This window comes from Cavia porcellus, unplaced genomic scaffold (genome assembly GCF_034190915.1).
Source record: "Cavia porcellus strain 051 isolate PalLab524CR breed Dunkin Hartley unplaced genomic scaffold, mCavPor4.1 scaffold_10, whole genome shotgun sequence".
Lineage (NCBI taxonomy): Eukaryota > Metazoa > Chordata > Mammalia > Rodentia > Caviidae > Cavia > Cavia porcellus.
The window spans coordinates 39,223,325-39,248,314 of record NW_026947493.1 but is presented as its reverse complement, the minus strand read 5'-3'; the positions used below and the strand labels follow the sequence as shown (position 1 = coordinate 39,248,314).

General features: G+C 36.4%; 1 protein-coding gene across 6 annotated transcripts in view; it reads right to left on the bottom strand.

The window, feature by feature from the left end:
* The window catches only part of Nkain3 (sodium/potassium transporting ATPase interacting 3), a 614,497-nt gene that overhangs the window by 46,611 nt on the left and 542,896 nt on the right, over nt 1–24,990 (bottom strand). For 5 of the 6 annotated variants that reach the window (XM_063257368.1, XM_063257369.1, XM_063257370.1 and 2 more), the window contains one exon: nt 1,792–1,852. In XM_063257368.1, coding sequence (XP_063113438.1) covers nt 1,792–1,852 — 61 coding nt within the window. Of the gene's footprint in view, nt 1–1,791; nt 1,853–14,468; nt 14,722–24,990 lie in introns of those variants that run through there. The other variant, XM_063257372.1, reaches the window with a different exon arrangement.

Sequence of the window (24,990 nt, the reverse complement as noted above, 5' to 3'; positions counted from 1 at the left end):
GTATGGCCCTAATAATAAATACTAAAATTAAACCATTAATAGAATGAGACTGCTAGTAACTGCTTCAATCTCAATTTGATGGGCATTAAAATAGCTGATTCAGAGATTTCTGTAGAGAAACAAGTTAATTAAAGGAATCAAAGTCAATGGGACTACCCTGTCTGCTAGTAGCAATACAATCCATATTCACTGACATCATTATTTTAAAAGAGGGCTGATAGAAGGTCAAAAGACATTTACCTGTCTCAGATGAGCCTTTTATTTTGCATGTCATTTTGTTTTTCCTAGTTTTACTTAAAATCACAGACTTTGAAAACGTCTTTTCTATTTTACTCTACTAGATAAAAAGAGACTAATGATAACTCTGCCATTTCTCCAAAATAAGATTGGACAGAATTACTGGCATCTATTCAGAGCCTCCCATCAGTTTAGTGAGGAGAAAAAGAACAAGGACTGTTCTTTGTCAGGGTGGGCTTGAGGAACACCTTCTCAAAAATACTTCACAAGAGATCCAGCTGGGATACTAATGTATCAAATTTTGAAGTATACACTTAGCCCAAATCCCAAAAACTTTCTTTAAGTCACAGTTTCAGTGAAAGTCATTTCTAATCAACCAATTATTTCTGGCCATGCAGTCTGTCTTGGCTGAGAATTGAAGTATACTGCTGCTTACTTTCTGTACATTAATTTTGTCAGCTTGTAGAACTAATGGAACTGTTGGAACCACAATTTTAAAAGTAACATCAAAGTAAAATGTATTGTCATTACAATTTAGAAGTTTAAGGAACTCTCTGGCTCATCTAGTATTAAAAAAATCCCCAAGTAAAATACAAAATATATGATACAATACTTGTGCATGTCTTTATCATCTGATAAATTTAAACACAAGGTCTAATATTTCTTACAGTTAACCAAATAAATTGAAAAGATATCCTACTGTCAATTGGATTCCAATCTGTGTGTCTTATACTATACATATTTAATGGGGTACAACATCGGATTCCTTTAAAATTTGGTTCTAGGAAGAGGTTATAAATGGCTAGCTATTTATTTTCCTTTTGTTAAATAATTGATTTTACAATTTTGAATATAATTGCAATGCCAGTGGTAAATCTCCAGGTTAGTTAGCTCTGATTTGTGTATAATAAATAACTTTTAGAAAATAAATCTAAATTTTCTTTGGTAACACATGAACCTGTAAGACAGTTGCGAAAAGAATGCCTTACATATTTGCAAGTGCTCGATAAATGACATTTGATGCCCTCTGTTGCTAAATCGCTATAACATAACTGTAGGTCTTTTATTTGGGGCTAAAATACGACAGTTTCTAAGTGTCCTATTCTTTTGTAGTATCTCTTGTACTTTTTATATCCTACTTTGAAGGTTGTAATTTTGATTTTATCATAGCATTTTTTAGTTTTATGAATATGGATTTTGCTATAATGCATTGTACTATATTTTACTATTAGAGTTCAAAATTCTGCCACCAACATCAAATGTTCAGTGATAGATAAAGCAATCTCTTATTATCTACTCTGGTTACTGTTAGGTCCCTTCTGAAAACCTAGTAAGACCATCACATAACAGCAGTCTTCAGGCCCTTGAGTCTATATGCATGTTACCACCAAAATCTAGTTTTCACCTGCTTTGTGTGCAGTTTAGTTGTCAACCTCTAATTATAGCATCATTATGCCTAGTTTAGTCATTTTGGATTTTAAATATGAAGCGGTCCATAGTCTTATAATAACTAAAATCTAAAATTAACCCACATGGAAATGTAACAGTACTTACAGGTGTCTTCCTCTTCCATGGAAATACTGATCACATAACAAGCATACACAAAACCAACCAACTGCAAAGAAGAAAAGAATATGTATCTTAAAAAGTTTATACCTGACATTCCTAAATATAAAGAATAGGTGTTAATAACTTCTATGAAATTATAAAAGAAAAATATCATTTTAAACAAAGCTGTAACTTAAGAGAATATTTCCTTTCTATGTCACCTTAATAGCCTTCTCAAAAATATGCAAGTAGCATTAGGGAGGCTAATGCAGGAGGATTGCGAGTTTGAGGCTATTTTGGATTACATAGCAAGACTGTCTCATAAAACCATAAACAAACACAAGAATGAGGGAAAATAATTCTAGATATTTCTCTTAGATTTTGATTTTGATATAGAATTTACAAACAAGCATAGATTATTCATAGCATTTTTAACTTCTTGTAGAACAATTTATACTATACTTATTATTACACTATTTTAATGCTTAGAATCCAGAAAAGGAATCAAAACTTTCTGCTTATCAATTAAATAGCAATCATGTGCTTAATTATTTAAAATGTTCTGAGATGTAAATTCTATCTAGCTACTAAATTGTTTTGTTAATTGTATCATATGAAAATGCAATAGCTTTCTGCTGATTAATTGTGGTAAAATGAAATAGAAGACATCATTTATACTTTGTATACTAGTGATTCAAAGAATAAATGCAAGCAAGGAGTACAGCTTTCATAGCTTCTCATATTGTTTTCTGGTCTTATTATACTGAGAAAATGATTTTTATTCTATAGAGTCAGAGACACTGCAATTCCTGGAGGACAGAATTGATGTACCTATTTTAGTCTAAGATTATTCTAAGTTGTTTGATAGGTATGAAAAATAGCTACTTCAATAGCTGAAGAAATTTATCTTCTTGACTTTCTATTGTTAGTCTGTTTCTTCACCATATCTTTATTATAAAATATTTACAAATGACATTTTTGGATAGCTCTACTATTGAAGATTGGAGTTCTACTGCCTTATGTTGGCTCCACTTTTTCAAGAGCAGGTTTACTTGACAATCTAGTTTGGTCTCCTTTTCCTTTATATTCCTTTTCTAAGCTGAAGTGCCTTTTGGGCATTTTGGCAGCATGTGGATGCAACTATAATCTTCTATAACCTTCCCGAAGTTGCACTGTCTCACTCTCCCACCCCTTTGGAGAACCACAACATGAGGCCACTAATAACTTTCTACTATAATTCCTACCTTTTTTCATGTAGTTGCTATATATCATGATTATGCTTTTAGAACACATATTATTACTCTTAATAAATTAGTTTTAATGACTACATACATTTGATCACATGTAATCTATTTAAGCAATATTCTATTATTGAAAGTGACTTTAAATTATAAATGTTATGATGAATATTAGTACTTTTTTGCTTTGTTTTATTGTTTTGAGACAGGATTTCACTATGTAGTTCCTGATGGCCTTAAACTGACTATGTCGCTAGGCTAGCATTGAACTTGTGGTGATCCTCCTGCCTTACCCTCTCAAGTGCTGGGATTACAAATGTGTGCCACCATGCCTGGACTTCTATATTTTTTCTTGTCTTATTCCTAGGAGCAAATTACAGTAAAAGTGCCTTCAAATACTTCTATGGCTTGTTTTACGCACTATTAAATTGATTTTAGAAAGTTTGTATGATTTCTCTGTGGTAAGAATATTCAGAATTCTTTTTTCCTAGTTATTTTGAAATATTTAACCTGATAAATAGGTATAATTAAGTGTCAGTGAAAAGCAACACAACAAAAAAAGCTTGCAGCATCTCTTATCTTGCCAGAGCGCTAAAAAACAATGCTTGCTTTGCTGTACCCTTAGTAGAGCTTAAAAACTATGTCAATAAAATGAGCAAATTGACATTTCTAAATGTATTTTTTTACAATGTTTTATAACTTCTGAAGCATTTTCATATTTTACAAGCTCCTTACTTTTTTGTGAATTATCTGTAGAAATTCTTTGGCTATTTACTTAATTTTATTAATTTTGTTTGCATTTATTTGTATGATGTCTTACACAGTAAAGCTTTTGATATATTTACTGCATTTTTTTCTTTATGTCAGCAAATAGTGGTGCCTTCACAACTTTGGGATATTTTCTTACTAAATTCTATGTCAGAAGACATCTGCCAGCCATTTCTAGTTTCTGGATGGACTCTCTTTTATCTGTGTGTGTGTGTGTGTGTGTGTGTGTGTGTGTGTGTATTTGTGTACGTTTGTGTATCTCCTCATGCATGTGTAGACCAAGAATTCTGTTATATTCATGTTGCTACTGCAACAGATTTGCATGAACTTAGTGATTTAAAGCAACACAATTTATTATTACAAAGTCTTGAATATCAGAAGTCTGCAATGGGTCTCACGGGGCTATAAACAAGATGTCATCAGGGCATTATCCCTGAAAAGGTCTGCAAAGTCTGTCTTCTTACTTATTCTAGGTTTTCTAGAATTTCTGCATTCCTTAACTTAAGATGCCATCCTTCCATTTTCAAACTAGCAACACTGGAGTCCCTTCACAGGGTGCTGTCCTGGTTCTTCTACTTCCATGTCCTTATAAAGATTGTTGGTGATTACACTGAATCCACCTAGACTATTGTTATGTTTTGCATTTCAAATATTCCCCAAAAGTCTTTTGTTAAGAGATGAAACTTTTGAAAAGTGATTGAATGATTAGGGAACTGTACTCATCAGCGGACCAATGATGAGTTCATAGTCAACTATGCTATACAATCTGGGGCTTGGTCAGACCAGGTGGGTCACAGGGGCATGACCTGAAAGGGTTTATTTTTGTCCCCAGCTCTTCCCTTCTCTTTCTGCTTTCAGTCTAAAATTATGTGACCAGTTTTCACCAACCATACCTTTACACTGCCATTTCTGCCTTGGAGAAAGCCAACTGGACTAATTGCCCTGAAACTATGAGCCAAAATAAACTTCTCCCCCTTTAAGTTGTGATTGCCAGAGATTTTTGTGCCCATGACAGGAAAGTGATTGATAGAACAATGTTGGATAACATTATTTTTAAGACTATCTGATTATCACTTTTAATTTTATTTGCAAACTTAAACTACTCCCTTTGATGTGAGAAGTAATTAGCCACAGGTTATAGGGATTACAATTTGGGGCCGATGATTCTGCCTACCACACAGTAAACTTGTATTTTAGACTTTCAGTAGGCTTGGTGTATAATGTAAGCTATCATAGATGAAGAAGTGATATTAATGAAATGACTTACATTTTAATAAATGAAGTGTGACCTGGATTTTTAAAAATGATTAAAAAGAAACTTTAATGTCATGTCACATATCAAATTGTTCATCTTGGTAGATGTCATCTTTTAATGTTGAGAAGAAAGTGCTATAATCAATATGGTGTTTAAACATTTTTAGTTTATGGCTTACAGCGTTTTTTTTATTTACAGCTTTAGTTTATGCACCTTTAGTTTATGTTTCACAATTCTACAATAAATGTATGTTTAAGACACATAAAACAAAATCTAATTGTACAAAATAGTACCTATTCAATACTGCAGACAATTTCAGATTTGAAGAATTTTTTTATTTCTATCACATCATTGTTGTTTTTATTTTGCATTTCACTTGACAAAAACCTTTAAAAGATACATATCAGCTTTGCTATTTTACAGAAACAGAAGTTATCCAATTGTCCATAATTAATTTTACCTTCCGATCACAGGTTCTTACAGAAACACTCTAAACCACTTGTCATTTTGCACTGATTTTCTTTAAAAAAATAGCATAATCTTTTAATATATTTAAACTAGAATACAGAGATTCTAATTCCTCTCAACATACAATAACAAGGATATCACTGCTAATTCTATCATACTGCTGAGTTCTTCCCCCCATCCCAGCTGATGCTACTATTTTAGTACCACATGTGATCTTTTGAAATTTGGGCCTACTAAGGTTGTCAATGCTAATCTGTAAATCAGATATTGTTAAAAGTTAATTTTTCTGGGGCTTTTATACAAAGATAATGAGAAAAGTGAACTGTAACACATATTTTCCAGGACCCCTCAGATCACCTTGTTTGTGTACCCATACTGATACATGGACCCATGCATGGGATTATTGTGCCTACCTTTTCAGTATATATAACATATCTTAGAGAACTCTCTTTGAAGATGATCTTTTTCCTTAAAAATTAGTTTAAAGAATTTGGGCAACCTGAATACTAGTGACATAAACACTGACAGCGCAGGTTTTTTCTGAATTCCAAAGAGCAATATGCAAGTTACAGCCAAATGGATCTCTTTATATCCACTGGAATTAAAATGACTGATACTCTGGGTCACTTTCAGTTCCACTGCAGAGAAAGCATTGAGGAGAAGTAGAATGAATGAATTATGCTGCAAAAGACCATTTCTGAATTGTTTCTGTTTTGCACGTGGACAGAAATTTAGAAACTGTACTGCTAATTTTACCTTGGACATAGCTTACTGAATAATATATTCATAGTTGTGTGATAGCTCTTATATTCTGATATTTTTTCCACATCAAACTCTGGCAGATTAAATAACATAAATCATTATTCTTATCATTCTTATAGTTAAGAGCTAAGTAGAGATACAAATAAACATTTTACCTTAGTGCTATAGGGTTTTCTAGTATAAAGCCAATGCCTTCATGATAGTTGAAGACTATAAGAAGTGTTATTTTTCTGCTCTTATAATTGACTTTACTTTAGAGAATAAAATATAACACTTTTATCTGTACCTTTAGGCTAATTTAAAGGTGAATTATTACTCTTTATATTGAGGCCTTTTGAGACAAGAGTGATGTCTAAGGTACACATTAGTATGTTATTAATCTTTTTTACAGAGAACATATATTTTGGTGTTTACTAATATAGGTTCATTCAATTCAGAATACCTGAGTCCAGAAGCATTTATTGGTAGGTTCATCAGCACTTACTGGCTGGTCTATTGGCATTTACTGGAAGAAATGCTAGAAGGCTGAAGAGAAACCCCTGGGGAGTGAACTTAGCCTTGCTGAAACACTTCACAACTACCAGTATGGAGAGCTAATTTGATGAAGTTGAGCTTGAAACCCTCACAGGAGACCACTTTCCTTTAGGGAAAAAAGTTCTACTGTAATAGAGAAACATGGACCTGAACTAAGTCTGTTTCATTTACTTGAGTTTGACTTCCACCTCTTGTAACAGGTCTAGAAAATGTGTCAGTTAATAGTGTATTCATAAATTTCTTTGTTATATAAACATACACATAAAGATAAAAATTCCATTATCCTTGATGGAAACTTTATAAGATTTTTTTTTTTTCAAGAAACCTGCTGTAGTTAGGGGTTGTAAGGAGAACAATTAGAATCAGGACACAGAATTTATAATATTATTATTTTATGATGGTCACCCAGAATTAAATACAGGAAAGTGCAGGAAATCTGTCCACAACACTAATGACCCAGGAGATTCATCCAACGGTCTGGATCCTACAGAAATGTCCTGCATAAGTCCAGATGAAGGCCTAGAGCCTATGACAATGCCTCACACAAGTCCAGCTGGAGGCCTACAGCTCCACAAGGACTCACCCCCGTCTGTTTTACAGATTTGTGCTGGGAAGGCCCAAAGATCAGCAGTGGAAGCTAGAGATGCCAGCAAGGTGAAGGAGCTGTGCTGGTAGCTTGAGGGTTCTACACTGGAGCCATGAAGTCATACTCAAAATAAGGACCAGGGCTGTCCTGAAATACACCATAGCTGTCCTCAGGGACAGGAAAGTCCTGAGCTTCTCTGACAATTAGAACAGTTGAGTACATGCCAGAAAGCCAGTGTGATGAGTTTTTCCTGGAGATTAAACAGAACACATCTTCCCTTCCAGAGCCAGGAAGCGATGCATGATGTAAGGACCAGAGTTCCCCCAAGGTGAACCAGAGCACTCTCACCAACAGTGTCCCGAGCTCTTCTGACAATAATGGTCAAACTCATGTTGGGGGAGCTAGTCATGACAAGCTCCTCCACAAGAACCAACAGCTCAAAATAGCAACACTTAGAGAAACCCACAGCACCTAGCTCTTCTCCAAGTCTCTATTTATGCTGGCAACTTTCCTCAGGTGGAACATCTACACTCAATGCCCTGCTGATTTAATTCGGCTGGTGATAAGTTGACCACCAGTTTTTAATTCATAAAAAAATATTTGCACAATTCTTTTTGATTTTAGATGGAAAAAATAAAAATAAAAATAAAACAATTTCAAAAAGACAGTTAGTAGGAAAGTGACAATAATTAAGACATTGTGTATTCTTCATAGTAGTTATTCAGAGTACAAGACACAAGCATGAAATCTTTTCCAAAAAGTACTAGCACAAACCTTCCTTTTCAATGAACTAAGAGAAACTAATTGCATAACTGTATAACTATCTTAACTCTCTGGTGTCCAATAATATTTTTTCTTTCTTTCCTTTCTCCCTTCCAAGTTTGTCTTTTCTTTTGAACAATTTCTTCTCAATTCACAATACTGTTACATGATTCTAATGCAAACTGTCTTCTAAGCCAAATAGAAAAAGTTGACCAAAATGTTAGATGGCTAAAATTATGTAATTGGATGTAAGCTTTGTAGTTCTGATTGCACCACTAGACTAAGCTCTGTCAAAATTCAAGGAAAGATTTGGGGATAAGACATTGATCAAGTCAGAACAAATGCTTAAACAGATAATCATAGATGAATTTTTATGAAGATCAAGTTAAAAGAGATTAAGTTTTTGAATTTTTGTGAAATATGTATTTAATATAACCTGTATTCCTTTTTATATAGTGTAAGCTCATGGATTATGCTAAACTATTGGGTTAACTCTGTTTTACTAAAATACCCATTGTTTATGTATATACTAGAGATAACTGGACAATGTATTTGCTCCTTTTTCATAAGACAAGTCTTTAGAGTGACAGAAAATAAGGTCAATCATAGTGCACATTCTCCATATTCACTGAAAATTATTTTACTAATGAAGTGAGGGAATGCACAGTTTTAAAAGAATAAAACAATACATAACAACAGATAATTTGGCAGGTCTACTTGCACACTAATGGACTTTAATATTATCTTGATAGATGACATAAAAAGAATTTTGACTGCATAATTGAAACATACAATGCCATTAGCTGGAAACAATTAGATGAAAACATTCCATATTAGAAGTATTAGATCATTCTCTAGGCCCTCTAACAGAATTTGCCTTTTATAATCCTGATATTATTACAAATGAATTAATTAAAATATTTCCTTTTACTTTATTGATGGGAACATTCATAAAATATTTATTCCAAAAATTACTTTTACTATTGTGATTAACCAAAACTGCTGTTCAATTAATAATGTTATTCTACTGAGACCTTGTCTAGACATCCTGTTAATCACCAAATTGTAGATGGCTGACTTGTATATTTCTTGGTTTCTCAGAATATGAATTGAAATAGTACCTGTGGCTTTCTGCTTGTCTGCAAGAAATGGACAAAAATACATTCTTTCCAATAGCGGCACATAAAATGAATAATATCAAGATGGTAGTCTTTATTTCTGCTTTTCACAAAGTTTTGAGCCATCATTTTTTCTGAGCCATTATTTCCAGACAAATTTTTCCTCTTTCTTTAAAGCTATTTCTGTGTACTATGGAGAATTACCTGCTCTGTGTTGTATATTCTGATAGCAAAATTTCATCTTCTGTGATATATTTAAGGAATGAAAATTACATAATATTAGACCAAAAAGCTCAGTGTGTGTGTGTGTGTGTGTGTGTGTGTGTGTGTGTGTGTGTGTATGAGAGTGATTGCTTTCTGGAACTAGGAACTTGGACTTGAAAAGCATCACATACTAATGTGATAAGGGCTTGGTTGCCAGTTGAAGTGGCAGTTGAACCCAATCAGTGTTGAACTGATTAGGTCACAAGGGATCTAAATTTATCAAGTGAATTAATCCACTGCTGAAATAGTTAATGGCCGTATCAGGAAGTGATGAAAACGGGAGATGGGGCCTCTCTGAGGAGAGCTGACCATGAAGGAGTAACTCTGGAGACTATAACTGGTCCGCAGCTTCTTAATTCTTTGGCTGTCTTATCCTGTTTATTTCCTATCTACCTTGAAGTAAGCAGTTTTCAATCACTGTACCCTTTCATCATGGTTTTTCTGCCTTGTTACAGGTCTGAAAGCAATAGCACAATATGACAGTGGGCTAAAACCTCTGAATGTATAAGCCACAATACATATTTAGTCCTTTAAATTGTTTATGTTAGGCATTTTGTCACAGGGATGGAAAGCTAACATAACAAGATTAATTCATTTTCACTTGAAGGGCTCGTACTAGAGAATGAGAGAATTAGGTCTCATATAACATTGCAATACTAGTTTCTCTCAAACAGCTCTTCATTTTGAAGCCTTTGGTTCTGATGGATGTTTGGAAGGAATTGGATTATGAGGATACTGATCTCATCAACTGATTGAGGACTTTATAGCTGAATGAGTTACTAGGAGGTGAAACCCCGTTGGAGGTAAACCACTGAGGACATGCTTTTAAAGGGTATAGATTTTCCTGGGATTTCTTCCTGTTCTCTCTGCTTCCAGGCTACCATGAGGTGACACACTTTTTTGTGCCATGCTTTTCCACAGGAATATTTCTGCCCTGGATCAGGCTGACCATGAACTGAAACCTCTGAAACCAAGAACCAAAATAAATCTTTCCTCTTTTGAATTGTGTATGTTGAGTATTTTTCATGCAGCAGAGAAGTGACTAGTAAAACAGGTTAAACTTGTCATGTGTCCTCCTAGTTGTAGATCTTATTAAGAATAGTCTTAAAGTCAAAAGATCTGCTATCAAGAGTTTCTCAAAGATAGGTGAAATAGATGCCTGGAAACACAGTGGGTTCTGTTTTAGGATGGGAACACTGAGCTGCTTACAAGAAAGGGAAGTAAGTCTATTTTTCGTTGGGAATGAGAAGTTGCCACTTCCTAAAGATTGCTGAAAACACAATCCTAACAAACTGCTCAAGCTAACAGAAGTCACATATTCAGTTTAATTTAGATAGATGGCACAAACAGTATTAGGGAACACGGTTTTGAATTAAACCTCTAAGAATGTAAATATGTTGGAGAAGTGTCCAAGACTGAAGTTGTGGAACACGATGACATTTAGGGACTAGTACACAATAAACCAGCAAAAAAGACTGAAAAAGTCTGATCAGAGAGGTATGAATTATGCAGAAAGATTGGGCAGTTGGCTGTGTTCAAGATCACTGTGAGATGAAGAACACCAGACTGAGCAATGTAGAGGACACTGCTGATCTTAATAGGAGTTATTTTCATGGAGGCTGGGGAAAAGCCTCATCAAGAAAATACAGAATGTCATCAGTTCTTTCAAGTGTTCTTGAAAAAGGAAAATGAGGAATAGTGGCTGGAAAAAACATGAGGTCAGTGAGGTCCATCTTTCTATTACTTTCTTCCTTTCTTTCTTTTTTCATTCTTCCCTTTTGAAATGATGCCCATGCTCCACCTCCCTGAGCACATTGTATTCTTAGGTTGCTTATGATCCCCTCTTCCTAATCTCACATCTCTGCTTGCATAAACCCTGTCATCCTTTAAGTTCGGTGGCAAATGTCACTTTCTTTACTATCTTCAGTAAATCTACTTCTAGTCTCAACTGTCTCAGAACTTTATTTTTCTATGTCCAAATGGCATTGGCCAGGGCCTGCTTTGTATCATAGCTCTATGTGCGTTTGGTCTCTTCCTAGTAGGTGATGAAAGTCAAGATACAAATGTGTCAGGATGAAAAAAGCTAAAATGCAAAAGCTTTGTCCTCTGAGAGTCTTGCTTGGTTCCTACAGGGAGAGGAGCTGCCTTATCTATTCTGGCCTAGATTTATGCACCACAGCAAAGGTAAATCTCACATGATTATAACTATTTATGTTTCTGTCTTTACCACCAGGTTCTTCAAGAAAGTTTTCCCCTCTCAGATGAACTTTGCATTTCTGGCACTTAGTACTTTGCCTGATAAGAAGACAGTTAACAATTTTGTGAATGAATAAATGATGATGAGTGACATATTTCAAAGTGAGGTGAGGGAGTAGAACCAGTATGTGAAATAAACTGAATGAATCCCAGAATGCCAGTATGTTAGCAACTCTGAAGTTTTCACATAGTCTCTATGACACTCAGCCAGGGTAAAAGCCATATTTGACCATGTACATTAGAGCTGCTACTTTCACTCAGAAGTTCCACTTTCACTTTTTTGCTTTAATACTGTCTAGATGAGAAAATAAACAGGTGAATAATCAGTAATTATACCATTCCAGATGGGTAAAACAAGTATCTGGGGAAGTGGGAGATAAGGCTCTTTTCACTTAAGTTAACAATTGGTTGGTTTTCTATAAAATCAAACATTTCAAAGATTTGATGGTAGCTACAGTTATTCCAAACTGTATGCTTTTTTCTACAATGAGGAGAGGAAAATGGCATAATGGAGAAGTTGTGAATTTTCCAGAAACTTGTGGAACAAACACAGTGGATTTAACCAGACCTGGTAGTGTTCCAGCTGTCACAATTCTGCATTCAGCATTGCCTTTGATCAGATTAGCATTTGAGTAATTTCTCATTCTGTCTTTTAGGAAGAGGGAAGCTCAGCTTTGTTTCATGCTCAAGAAAGTATCCTCAGTTTTGGGCTGGCTAGCAGAATTATCTTTGTTTTCTGGGGGGTTTATCAAAAACTGAGAGACTGAAGAACACTTAGAAGGTGGACAGTTTTGTCTCACAGCAGTTTATGGGCTCTTTCTTTCTCAATGGCTCACAGGAAAGCCTTTTTGTGCCACCGTCACCAGGCCCATTTGTTTTCTCTTCAATGCCCAGCAGAGCAAAAGTGTAGTGTCTTAGGTTTCTTAGGGAAAGAAGTCCTGGGAGAGAGACTGGCTTCCTGTTTATTTGGATCACTCCGGGGAGAATGGGAATTCTATTATATCTAACCTGTTTGTATTTAATCAAGTTGTTCCTACTATTACTTAAGGAATCCAGAATTGGATATGTATGTGTATGGAGGTACTCTATGCCAAGTGAAGCCTAAAATTAAGTGAGGAAATTTGGTTCTCCTAAGAGTCCCACTGGTACCCTGGTCTCCAAATCAATCCATGAAAATGGAAATTAGTTGTTTCTTTTATAGTGACCATAAGAATGCACAACAGTATCCCATCTATTTTGGTTTTAAGTATCTGGGAAGTACTTGTGTGGACAGCTTCAAAACTAAAAACAAATTATTTCCTGCCTTTGAACAAGTAAGATAAGACTTACTGATACTTTTCTGTGGTGCAGGGGCTGTGCACAAACTAGCTCAAAATATCATTGAGGACACAAGTGTTAGCTAGTCTAAGAATGCATTTCTAATAGTCAATTGTTGAGGTAAGAGAAGTGGGCAAATTATTGTTTTTAAGTATCCAGGCATTGTAGTGTAAGCCTGTAATCCTAGGGCTTGAGAGCCTGAGTCAGGAGAATCACCATGAATTCAAGACCAGCCTGGGCTACATAATCAGTTCAAGGCCAGCCTGGACTTCACAGTGAGACCCTGTTTCAAAACAATAAAAATACATATATGATTTAATAAAGATGCTTGCTTAAGTAGACACTTATACTTAAGACTTTTCTAAGCATCCATTGTCAAGTTTAGTATTCTTTAATAGCAGAAAAGTTTGATCAGATTGTTATAGCTGAATGTTAGGAGGTTATTCAAAGAAAATTATTTATATTAGGAGAATATCATCCAGTTTGTATCTGTTTTTCAGTCCTAAAAGTGAGGTAAAACAGAATTTTAACATATGTATTCAGCAATTAGAGAGTTATTTTTATGGTGGTGTCAGAATGTGATGGCTAAAGTCTTAAGTGTGCATGTCTGTATGGCTATGGAAACTTGTAATCACTGAGGTTTGCCTCCCTGATGCTTGGTCCTTTAAGTGGAAGGAGGCTCAGGACACTGAAATTAAATTCCCAGTCAGTCCTCAGACCTTCTGTCTCCTCACCTTGAGCTGTTGGTGTCTCTCTGGAGCAATTCTGGCCTGCTTTTCTTAGTCGTAATCTTACCTTTGAATCTTACCTTTGGCTTATGCTAACTCTATTTTGCCCCTTTCATTTTGTGACACCCTCAAAATCTTGGAAGAGACACTTCTGAAATTTGTATTTCAAAACCGAGCCTCAGAGGTTAATTAACTTGTCCCTGAATCACTTAGGAGGAGGGACACACTGACTTGAAAGCCCGTAATTTTGTGACCTCTCTGTGTATTGCTTATCAATATGGGTTCACCTTCCACAGCCCAAAGCTGCATTCAGCAAACTGCAAATGCAGATGCCAGCTTCTGTATATTATAATTTCCAGTACTTCGCAGTAATTTGAATAGAACTAAAGGTTGTGTATATATCTGCTTAGCATGTCACTCGCTGACTGTATACTTTTAAAATGGTAGCTTAAACTTTTAAAAGCAACTTTTAACCTTAAAAGTGTAAAATCTGAATAAGAAGCCCAAAATATCTCTATGGTGCTTATGCCTAATAATTTGGACTTCTTAGACTGTTACCTTTGGTTGTATTGTATACCTTTTCATTTGATTGGAACAATTACAACTATTTATAGTAATATGCAAAAATTGGTAGAAATGGTATTTTTATTTTTTTATAACTTTTAAAAATTAATATACCCATTTGCTTAGTGGTACTCTAAACTTTAATTTCCAAGATGGCTTTGGAACCATCTCAAAATTATGTAGCCAAGGCCAGGTATGGTGACACAGTTCTGTAATTCCAGCACTCAGGAGGTTAAGGCAGGAGGATCATTGTGAGTTCGAGTCCAGTCTGGGCTACACAATGAGCCCAAGGCAGCCTAAACCACATAGCACGAACCTGTCTCAAAAAAAAAAAAATTATATGGTCATGATATTTCTCTTCAAACACTGTTTTGACCCAGAAAATTCATTAAAATCGGATTTCAATTTTAATTGATTGTTAAATGCTTTAATATTGAAATTTAGGTGTACCATGTATTTGGATTCAATCATATTCTAGTAAACATGTCTGAAATAATGTTTATTCTAATGAACATGTTAGTTTCTCTCCAGACCATTCCTTAAAGGTTGTTCTAACATCTTTCCTACATGATATAACATCTTATTATGTATATTCCTTAAATGCTGTGTTTAATAATCTATTCTGTTTTGGATGGGGACGGGGATGCTATTGAGTTTTCTGATGCAAGACATGAAAGTAGGCTCTTCCTGGAGGAGGTGTGTCTCTATGGTACCAGTGAATTTGACCGTGTCAGATTTGTCTCTTTCAGGCAAGACATCTCAAGTGCAAGTGCCCATGTCGATCCTAGTGAAATATTTTCACACCTGCCCAAATTCTAGAAGACTCTAGAAAGAATTTTGGGGGTTGGAACATGACATTAAAAAAAAAAAAAGACATTCTGTAAATGTTGAAGGGGAGTGGAGAAAAAATAAGATGTGCTATGTACAGGCACATATTCCCCCAATGAATATAATCATCATGTACAGCAAGCACATACTAACAAAAAATAAAATACAAGATGCTCAAGGCAGATATTTCTTTATATACTATAATGTAGGTTTGCATATCATTAGCAAAATATAGCTAAGTATTTTTAAGTAGTTATATGTGACAAGGTATCATCTAGGTATTTACTTGGCACTTAATGCTAACTGTTGGAAATTTAACAAATCTTAAGCGAATGTGTTAGCTTGTAAAAGCAGCATCACATCGATGACACCAAGGCCTGGTGCCACTATAAGCATGGCTGCAGTGGTCTTTGAGGTCTGGCATGCTGATCAAAGTCCATCTAAATGTATAAGTGTCCCTCAGTGAGTAGAGCTCTGTCATCAAATCAGAGTCTTTCCACTGAGTTACACATTTCCCTGGAGCATGTACACGGTGGGTCCTGGCCATTTCTTGAGATGTCCTGTTACAAAGAACTTTTTAATTCATCTTTTCAGTCATACCTTCCTTTGCCTCATGTTTAAATTCACTTCCTTTATGGTCAAAATGTAAGATTTTGAAGCTTTTTCACTGTAATTCACTTTAAATCTGACTAAACACAATCAGCAATGCCCGACTGACAATCCCACCACGTATTTTGCTGCTTTGACATTTCATCAACCAGATTAACTGGTTCATCACGCTTACATTCAGCTTTCTACAAAATCTTCAGACATGGACAAAATGTAGATAAGTTCTTTGCCCAAATGTAACATAAATAGACACAAGTGTAATCCCCACTAGTCTTCATTTCTATATGAAATTTTATGAGCCCCCATATGAATGGGGAGCTTTACTCTCCTCATTCCCATTAACATTCTGGTCTTTTGAGTTCTCGTCAGAATCACCCACTAAAATCTGCTTTCAACAGTCTAGGGCTTCTTTAGCATACAACTCCTGACTTTTCAAAATTCCTCCAACAAACCATTTCTAAATGCCTCTGAACTCTGTGGTCAGTTATAGTAGAAGCAATGACTCTACCCTTATTACAAGTTTTCTGCATCAGTCAGATTTTCATTGCTTTGATAATACTTTTTTAATTTTAAAGAGAGTAAAATTAAACAGAACAAAACAGATAATAAGGAAACAACTTTAAGAAACACAGATTTCAAAGCAAGACCACCGGAGATCTTCACTGTCTATCACATTGTCTCATTTCCTTCCAAATTGTTGTCCACATCTTCAGACACAGTGAATACATACTGAACAGTATACTACTAACCTAATCAGAACAGGATGAGGAAGGCATTTTAGGTCTTCAAGACCAAACAATAGGGAAGTCAACAGTGGCTGCCATAATGTCTCTTGTTCTCTTCGAAATAACTGTCCATTTCTTTATGGAATTTGAAATTAAACATAAGAGACTAGACTAATATCACTCTAAATGGTGAATAATAGTATGGCTAGATTTTATATCATACTGTTACAGAATTAGCACTGGGTATCTTAGTGTCTCTTCTTCAGAGTATCTGTTCACTACATCATGCATTATATAATCTGTTCTTGTAAACTGTTTAGAAATTCTATACATGTGTGAATATCTACGTGTACATTTATCCTTTCTGTATTATAGGGAAAAATAGACCAATCCAAGACAACAAAACAAATTCCTAGAAAAACACGAAATGAAAAAGACATATAAAACCATAATACTAGGTGATCTACAGTAGTTACTATGCTGTCTCTTGTTATTTTCAATAGAATTGTCTACATCATCAGGCATAATACAATTGAAGATAGCATTACATAGCAATTTTAATAAAAACACAACAGTGGAGACATTGTAGAACTTCAAAAGCAGTTAATAAACCAGAATGGGTATCTTATTACATCTTGTCATCTTCAGAATAGTTGCCTCTATTCTTAGACTTGATACTATCAAGCATACCATATTCAAATAAAATCCGTCAAGACAAAACAGCGGTCTAACAAACTAGATTCAAATAAGATCAGTCATAGTATGACAGTGAGAGTAATATAGGGCTTCAGTTTAAGTTAATAGGAAATTAAGGATAGTTACCATGGAATAGCCTGCTATTTTTGGGATAGCTGTCTGTGTCATCAACTCTAGTATAAGTAGACAGACTGGAACAGAATAAAATCAAACTAAACCGAGCGATAAGACTACTGTGGCTTTTAAATCCTGATACACTATTAACAATGTCCTCTGCCTTCATTTTTTAGACAGTTCCTCCCCTTTCCGTTCCTCATGGTGCTTTGTATATTTTGGGTCCCACTACCTCCTTTAGTTTTTAGATTAGGGGGCAACCCGTGATCTATCTACGTGGTGCTGAATCTTTTCACCCCTGAGCTTGATCTTGAGCTGTACTCCTCTACCTACTAAAGCCTCAAGGTTTTCCTTCCTTATAGCTGAGAAGTTCTCCACTGCACAAAAGTTTCATGACTTTTCAACCTATCTGCAGCTGCTGGATGAGTTGTCCCTATTTCTCTCTGGTTCCCTGTCACATAGAGCATTGTTTTCTCATCTTTAACTTTTGGTTTATTAATCCTCTTTCAGGTGGAGTATATTTCCTATTCAGAGCATTTCGATGGACCATATCCCATGATTTACTCTGCCTGTGTTTCTTTTTGTTAGTGTATCAAGGCCATGTATATTAGAGATTATAGCCAACCTTCTCTTCCTCATCTCTACTATTCTATTTTTCTAGTATTATTTGTCAACTTTTCTCCTTCATTCCATTGTCCGTCTCATTCATTGAGGCCTCTCTGCCACTGTTGCTGGAATCCTGTTTTTTTTTTTTTTTTTTTTTTTTTTCTACCTCTCTCTAGAATGTCCTGCAATATTTTTTGTAGGGTTGAATTGGCGGTCATGAACTCCCGCAGTTCCTCTTTATCACGGAACCATCTTGTTTCTCCGTTAATTTTGAGAGGGAGTTTTTCAGGGTACATCAATCTGGGTTGGAGGTTATTTTCTTTCAGGGTTTAGAGTAATTCACTCCAAGCTCTTCTTGATTTGATAGTTTGTGTTGAGAAGTCTGTCATGATTTTGACGGGTTTTCCTTTATAGGTAATCTGTTTATTTTCTCTGACCACTTTTAGTATTCTGTTCTTTTGGTGAATTTCTGGGATCTTAATTATTATGTGTCTGGGTATAGATATGTTTTTGTTGTAGGTGGCTGGAGTTCTGTATGCCTCATTTATCTGGATATCTTTTCCTTTTCCTATGCTTGGGAAGTTTTCCTTAATTATTTCTGTGAATAGCCTTTGTAATTCATTTGTGTTTACTCCTGCTTCTTTGCTCATTTTTTTAAATTCTTAAGTTATAGATCCTCTTGTCATCTTCGCCTGTGTACTGTTCCTTCCTGGTTCCTTTTTATTTTTAAGAGGTATTTTCTTTCATGATCACACATTGCAAATTTATCTTCAAATTTTGAAAGGCTAACTTTAGTTTCTGTCAAAGAATTTTGCCAGCTTTCAATGGAGTTTTTAATTTCCTGGTAATCTCTTTGGATCTGTTTCACGTATTCTAGATTTTGCTTATATTCTTCACCAAAGGTTTCTCTTCCTTTTCTGGATTCCTCCATTCTTCCACCTGTGTCTTCTTGAGAGGGGCTTAGCATTTCTTTTATTAATCTTTTTATATCTTGCTTCACTTGGATTAGAGTTTCAGTTTTAAGTTTGTCTATGAGGTCACGGAGGTTTTTAATTTATGTCCACTGATGCTGTGGCTGATATGCATGATTGCTGCCCTGGATCTCTTCTGTATTCACCTCTCCTGGACTTATTTTCCCAGGGTTAGTGGCTGGAGGCATTTTCTTATTTTTTTTTTTTTTCTTGTCATGTTTCTTGTTTCTTTCAGACAGGTGTATGGTAGAGGTCTCAGGCCCTTTCCATATTGCCTATGGTTTTTCTGAAGCGTGCTGACTAGGGGATTGCTGCCTTCCCCAGTTTACTGTTATCTAAGGTGCACGCTGGGATGATGCGGGCTAGCCCCTCTTCTCTGAGCCAGTCAACTGGTGAATGCCTTTAGACGTTGGTCTGTGCTGCACCGATGTTACAGGCTCAGGACAGTTTTGTCCCTGGCTTTTGGGTCCCGACCAGGGGCATGACTCAGCCCAAGCAGATCCCACCAGTTCTCTCTGGGCCAGGGGTGGCTGACTGATGCCACTGCGGTTCTGGGTTCAGGCCTGTCCTGCCCAACTCCAGTATGTCCTCCAGCTTGCCCCACCCACTGTGGGACCCAATTTCCAGCACTCACCATGAATTAATGCAGCTCTCCACATTGGCTTCACTCTACACTGTGCCGCATCCTCCCGTCAAATGTCCCAGACTCACCAATTCCCGATTTTGTCGGCCATGACTTCAATGTGCTCATGAATCATCTGACTCCAAGGAGTTCCCAGCACAGTTCAGGACCAGTTCCAGTAAGCCAGTCTGGTTCCAGCCTTTGACCCATGTTTTTCCTTCCTTTCTTTCTTTTTCTTTTTCCTCAGTTTCTTCCTGGATCATGAGAATCCCTCTCCTTTCATCTGGTCTTCTCCATGGTGTTAAATTCTAGCTTCTGAGTTGTTTTTCTCAGAGAGGCTCTCTATCCTGCTACCTATCAAGCACCATCTTCAGATCTTGACAAAAAATACTTTAAAGTTGGCTCATGGTTTCAGCTTTCAGACGAAGGCCAATGAGTCTATTGCTTTGAGCCCAAGGTGAGACACAAGATCATGGGGGAAAGGTGTAGAACACTTATGTCATGGTAACTGGGAGGAATAAAGGGTAAGATAGTAAAAAATAAGGTGTCAGGGACCAGATATAGTCTCTAAGGTCAAGATCTCATGACCCACTCCTTTCAACTAGGCTCTGCCTCCTAAGTTTCCAAAATCTCCCAATAATGGCATCAGATTCTGGCCTCATCAGTAGGTTAGTCCATTCCTGAAGGTAGAGCCCTGAATATCCAATCACCTTCCAAAAGCTTCACTTTTAAACACATAAGACTTCTGGGAGACATTTTCAGTCTGAGTTATAACCGTGAGTATCAGTATGTCTTTTGTGGATAAGGAGACCAAGAATCAAAACTCTTTGTTTTAAACTAAGTATTCTAAAGACAACTATTTAGTTTCTAAATGCCATGCCTTAAGTAGAGTTCAAACTGTCTCTGCATTCACAAGGCAAGATCAGAGATGGTTGTTGTGTGTTGGAGATTCCTTATCAACTGAGGGAAGAGATGGATCACTCTCTCCTCTCCTTGCAACCCAAATTTTATTACTTTCTGATGATCGATAGCCACATGGACCTATATCAATTCTCAATCCTGTTTCTCTGCCCCTCCTCTTGGCTCACGAAGAAAACAACCACAACACTCAAGCCCTTAAATGAGAAGAAATTAATTTAGGGTTTTCATCTGTGACTTTGACCTTCATCTCCATTCTCAAACTTACCATTGGCATTAGACCCTGACCATGACCTCAGATCTATTTCCAGTCAAAAATCATTCCTTAACCTCCAGCTCATGGTCTTCAGAGATTTTTCCTTGGTGAGTCAAATTCTGAAGGTCATTAGATTACTTTGAAGTCATCTTGGCAAATCATTTTGTATTTTTATTCATAGATATCCATTTCTTTAACTAAAGAGAATACACTAACAGATTGTTTCCATAAGTTTTTTTCCACAGTGAAAACTTTGGCTCTGCCAAAAATATTGACACTGTACCCTATATAGACTGGAAGTATCAACATCCCTTTTCTTGTTCATTACTTTGTGGAGAATAAGACTACTAAGGTAAATCAATGAGTAGACACATCTTGCTGTATTTTGTTTCTAAATTTACTCCTTTACACTCTCATAACAATGCTCATACTGAGGAGCACCGACTCTTTAATGACATCCCCTCTGAAATGCTTCTTTACAATCTGATTTCCAAAGATTGTTCTTTTTTTCTCTAGCATCTCCTTTGTACAGATTCTTTTTCTTTTGTCTTAATAAAAGATTGATTTTACCTTATCTTACAAAACTGTCAGTTGACTCCATTACATTTTATACTTTCTTCCTTCTACCCACCACTGTCTGAAATAAATGTTAGGTGCCTCCTTCCCACTGCTGCTTATTCCTGTCTTAACTCACTGCAAAGAGGCTTCTGGCCTACTTTTCTGCTGAAATTGTGTCTTAAAGGTTAACAGCTTACATTTTGTTGAATAAAACCACATTTTTATCCATCCAAATTCAGAAAAATATTGACACTGTACCCCACATAGACTGGAAATATCAGGTTCTGCCAAACTTTCATACCTTCATCCTCGTTGGGCCACTTATGTTACCTCTGTGTTTTAGCCCAGCCTTAGCACGTAAGATGCAGTAGTGGACTTAAAGAATGGTGGGACAAAGCAACAAGTGTATCCATCATCTTCCATCACTATGAAGAAATACCTACACAATCATCTTATATGGAGGACAGGGTTATGGATTAAAAATTGGTGGTCAACTTAACGCGAGATGGATTAAATCAGCATGGTGCTGAGCTTAGGTGTTCCACCTGAGGAAAGTTGCCAGCATAAATAGAGATGTGAAGAAGTTAGGTGTTGTGGGTTCTCCTACATGTTGATGTTGAGGCTATTGATTCTCCTGGAGGAGCTCATCATGACTAGCTTCCCACTGTGAGTTTGACCATTGTCATCAGAGGAGCTTGGGACCTTGTTGGTGAAAGTGGCTGTGGTTCACTTTGAGGGAGCTCTGATCTTTACATCCAGCACCACTTCCTGGCTTCGGGGGGGAAGATGTGTGCTGTTTAATCTCCACAAGAAACTCGTCACGCTGGCTTCATGGCATGTACTCGACTGTGCTTATCACTGGAGAAGCTATAGGCCTCTGTATTGCTGAGGATGGCTGTGGTGTTTTTCAGGACAGCACTGGTCTTTATTATGAGTGTGACTTCTCAGCTCCAGTGTAGAACCTTCAACTCACCAGCATAGCTCCTTCACCCCACTGGCACAGACTTTCTAGCTTCTACTCCTGACTTTTGGTCCTTCCCAGTTGACATCCATAAAAGAGACTGGCATGAGTCCTTTTTGTGGGCTCTAGACCTCCATTTGGACTCATGGGAGACATTGTCATGAGCTCTGGATCTTCATCTGGACTCATGTAAGACAATGCTGTGGGATTCAGTCCCTTGGCTGAATATTTTATGTCTTTAGTGTTAGGGACAGATTTCTTGCACTTTCTTCTGTTAACTTTGAGTGACCATCATGAATAATATTATAAATTCTGTGTCCTGATTCTAATTGGTCTCCTCACAACCCCTGACTACAACAGACAGCTTTACATAGTTTCCTGGTTTTAAAGGCTTCAATCCATGGTTACTTGACTCTATTGCTCTTGGGCAAGGTAGTGCAACACAGTGGGAACATGTGTGTAAGGAATGTGCTCATGATTGCAGAAGGGAAGAAAAGACAGAGGCAGGAAAGGGTGGAGTCTCAGCATCCCCTTCAAGAGCACGCCTTCAGAGAACTAGCTTTCTTCCACTGGGCTGCACCTCCTAGACTTTCTTCCACCTCCCAGTAACATCACAGACTGGTAATTGAGCTTTTAATAAGTGAACCTGTAGGAGACTCTCCATTCTAAATTCTAGCAACTAAGTCCTCTTTAATGTTGGCAGTATGGTCCTTTGTGAATGTTATGTTGATTCCCCCTAGGTAAAAAAGAACAATTAGGATCAATCCAGGCTTAGCATATACTTAGCATAGATAAAAAAAATACTGTTGAAAATCTGAGACAGCAGGACTGACTCTAAAATAAAACTTTCAGGGCCTGTCAAAGTCAGTTGTGATCCTGCTTCTGGTTAGCAGTCAATTGACTGATCAAAATGGATAACTTTTTTTTTTTTTTGTCTTTTTTTTATCGGTACTAGGGATCGAACTCATGACCACCTACTTGCAAGGCAGGTGCTTATGCTGCTGAGCTAAATTCCCAGCCCCAAAATGGATAATGTTATAGATTGAGTTTTTACCCCCTCCCAATTCCTAGGTTGAACCAATAATGTCCAGTGTCCAATGCAGTGGCCTTAGGATGCAACGAAGTCATGAGAGTACAGTTGTCATAATGGAATTAGTGACTTTGCAAGAAGAGTGTTCTCACTCTCTCTGAAATTGTGGATGATTATCTCCCAACAGCAAGACACTATGGAGGACAAAGGGTCTGCAGAGTAAGGGGAAAATACAGAGGAATCCCTCATCTCAAATGAGATTAAGAAGATATGTAAAATAAAGAAAATGGTGCAAAATTTTGTAGAAAAGCACCACCTAAATAAGGCTGTAGCAATGCAGGTGATGAGGCTGTTTAAAGACAAAGCATGTTTCCTCGCAGTACTCAAAAGGAGGTCAAAATAGACATCATTGTGATAGTTCCTTATTAAAGTTCATAAAAAGAAAGAATTCATTAAACAGTAGCTAACAGTGCTTCCACTGGTGATAGTGAAAGTCATTTTACATAATAACTCTTTTCTCTCTTCTCCGTTAAAGAACCCTGAAAGTTGAGTGAGGGCTCATTTATTTTTTTCATATTTTATATTTTATGTTTATATTATATTACAATGCATAATAATCTTATATGTATATTTTGGGTTATGGAACAAATCATCTGAGGTTCCATATTTCTTATGTGGAAATTTGGTTTGATATACAAATGCTTAGGATTATAGCCACGTTTCCAGAACAAATTATGCTCAAAAACCAGTCTTATTTTGTATGCATATCTACATTTTCAAACATCTGGATCAAGCTTTTCACTAGGGAGCTAACAACCCATCCAGGAAGGATAAATCTTATTCACAATTCATTAGATCAGGAAACACTGTAATATAGCAGTTAATATGATGATAGTTTTAAAAATGTCTTTCTTCACCTTCCCAAAGTGCTAATGTGACATGAAGATAATCTAAGGCCAGGAATGAAGCAGATTTAGAAAGTGATTTTGCAGAAGTCATTCAAAATGCCAGCCTTTCTGTGTTAGACTCTGCCCATGAAGTAGAGCATTATGCTGCTTTTTTTAATGTTTATTTTTGTTTTCTGAATTCTGAATGGTTCCATCTTATATATACCTAGAGATATCAGAAAGCTACTAAATGATTCAGTTACAAAGAACTATTAAAATATATGTGATCTTTAATAAAAATAACCCAAGGAATAGTCTCACCTTTATCACATGTGTTTATCAGTCCTAGTTTTTTGTCACTTTTTCCTGTTGCTCCCAGGAATTTAATCTTTATTCAACTTACTGATAGATCCTCACATCGTTTTCAGCAGGGACTTTTCTAACTCTCCACTCATTTCATTCAAGAAGAATTTATTGTATGGGGATGGGTGGGAGGATGGGCAAGGGACAGAAAAGAAGGGCAAGATGAATAGCACAGAAGGAGACACACATCACATTTTTAAAGGTGAAAACCATATTGGGGAATTTGATCTGCACTTTAGGAATAGCAGTATTACCAGGAGAGTTGGTAAATAAGGAAGGAATTCTGACTGTTCTAAAAGGCTAGCTAGGAATAATATTTCAACAGGCAACAGTGAGGTTCTGTTGATGCTCTCTGTCCCACCCTGGCAGCTGTCCTCTCACCCTTGGCCCCAAGGGTACCCCCATCTTACCTCCTGGATATTCCCAGGAGCTTCACTGATG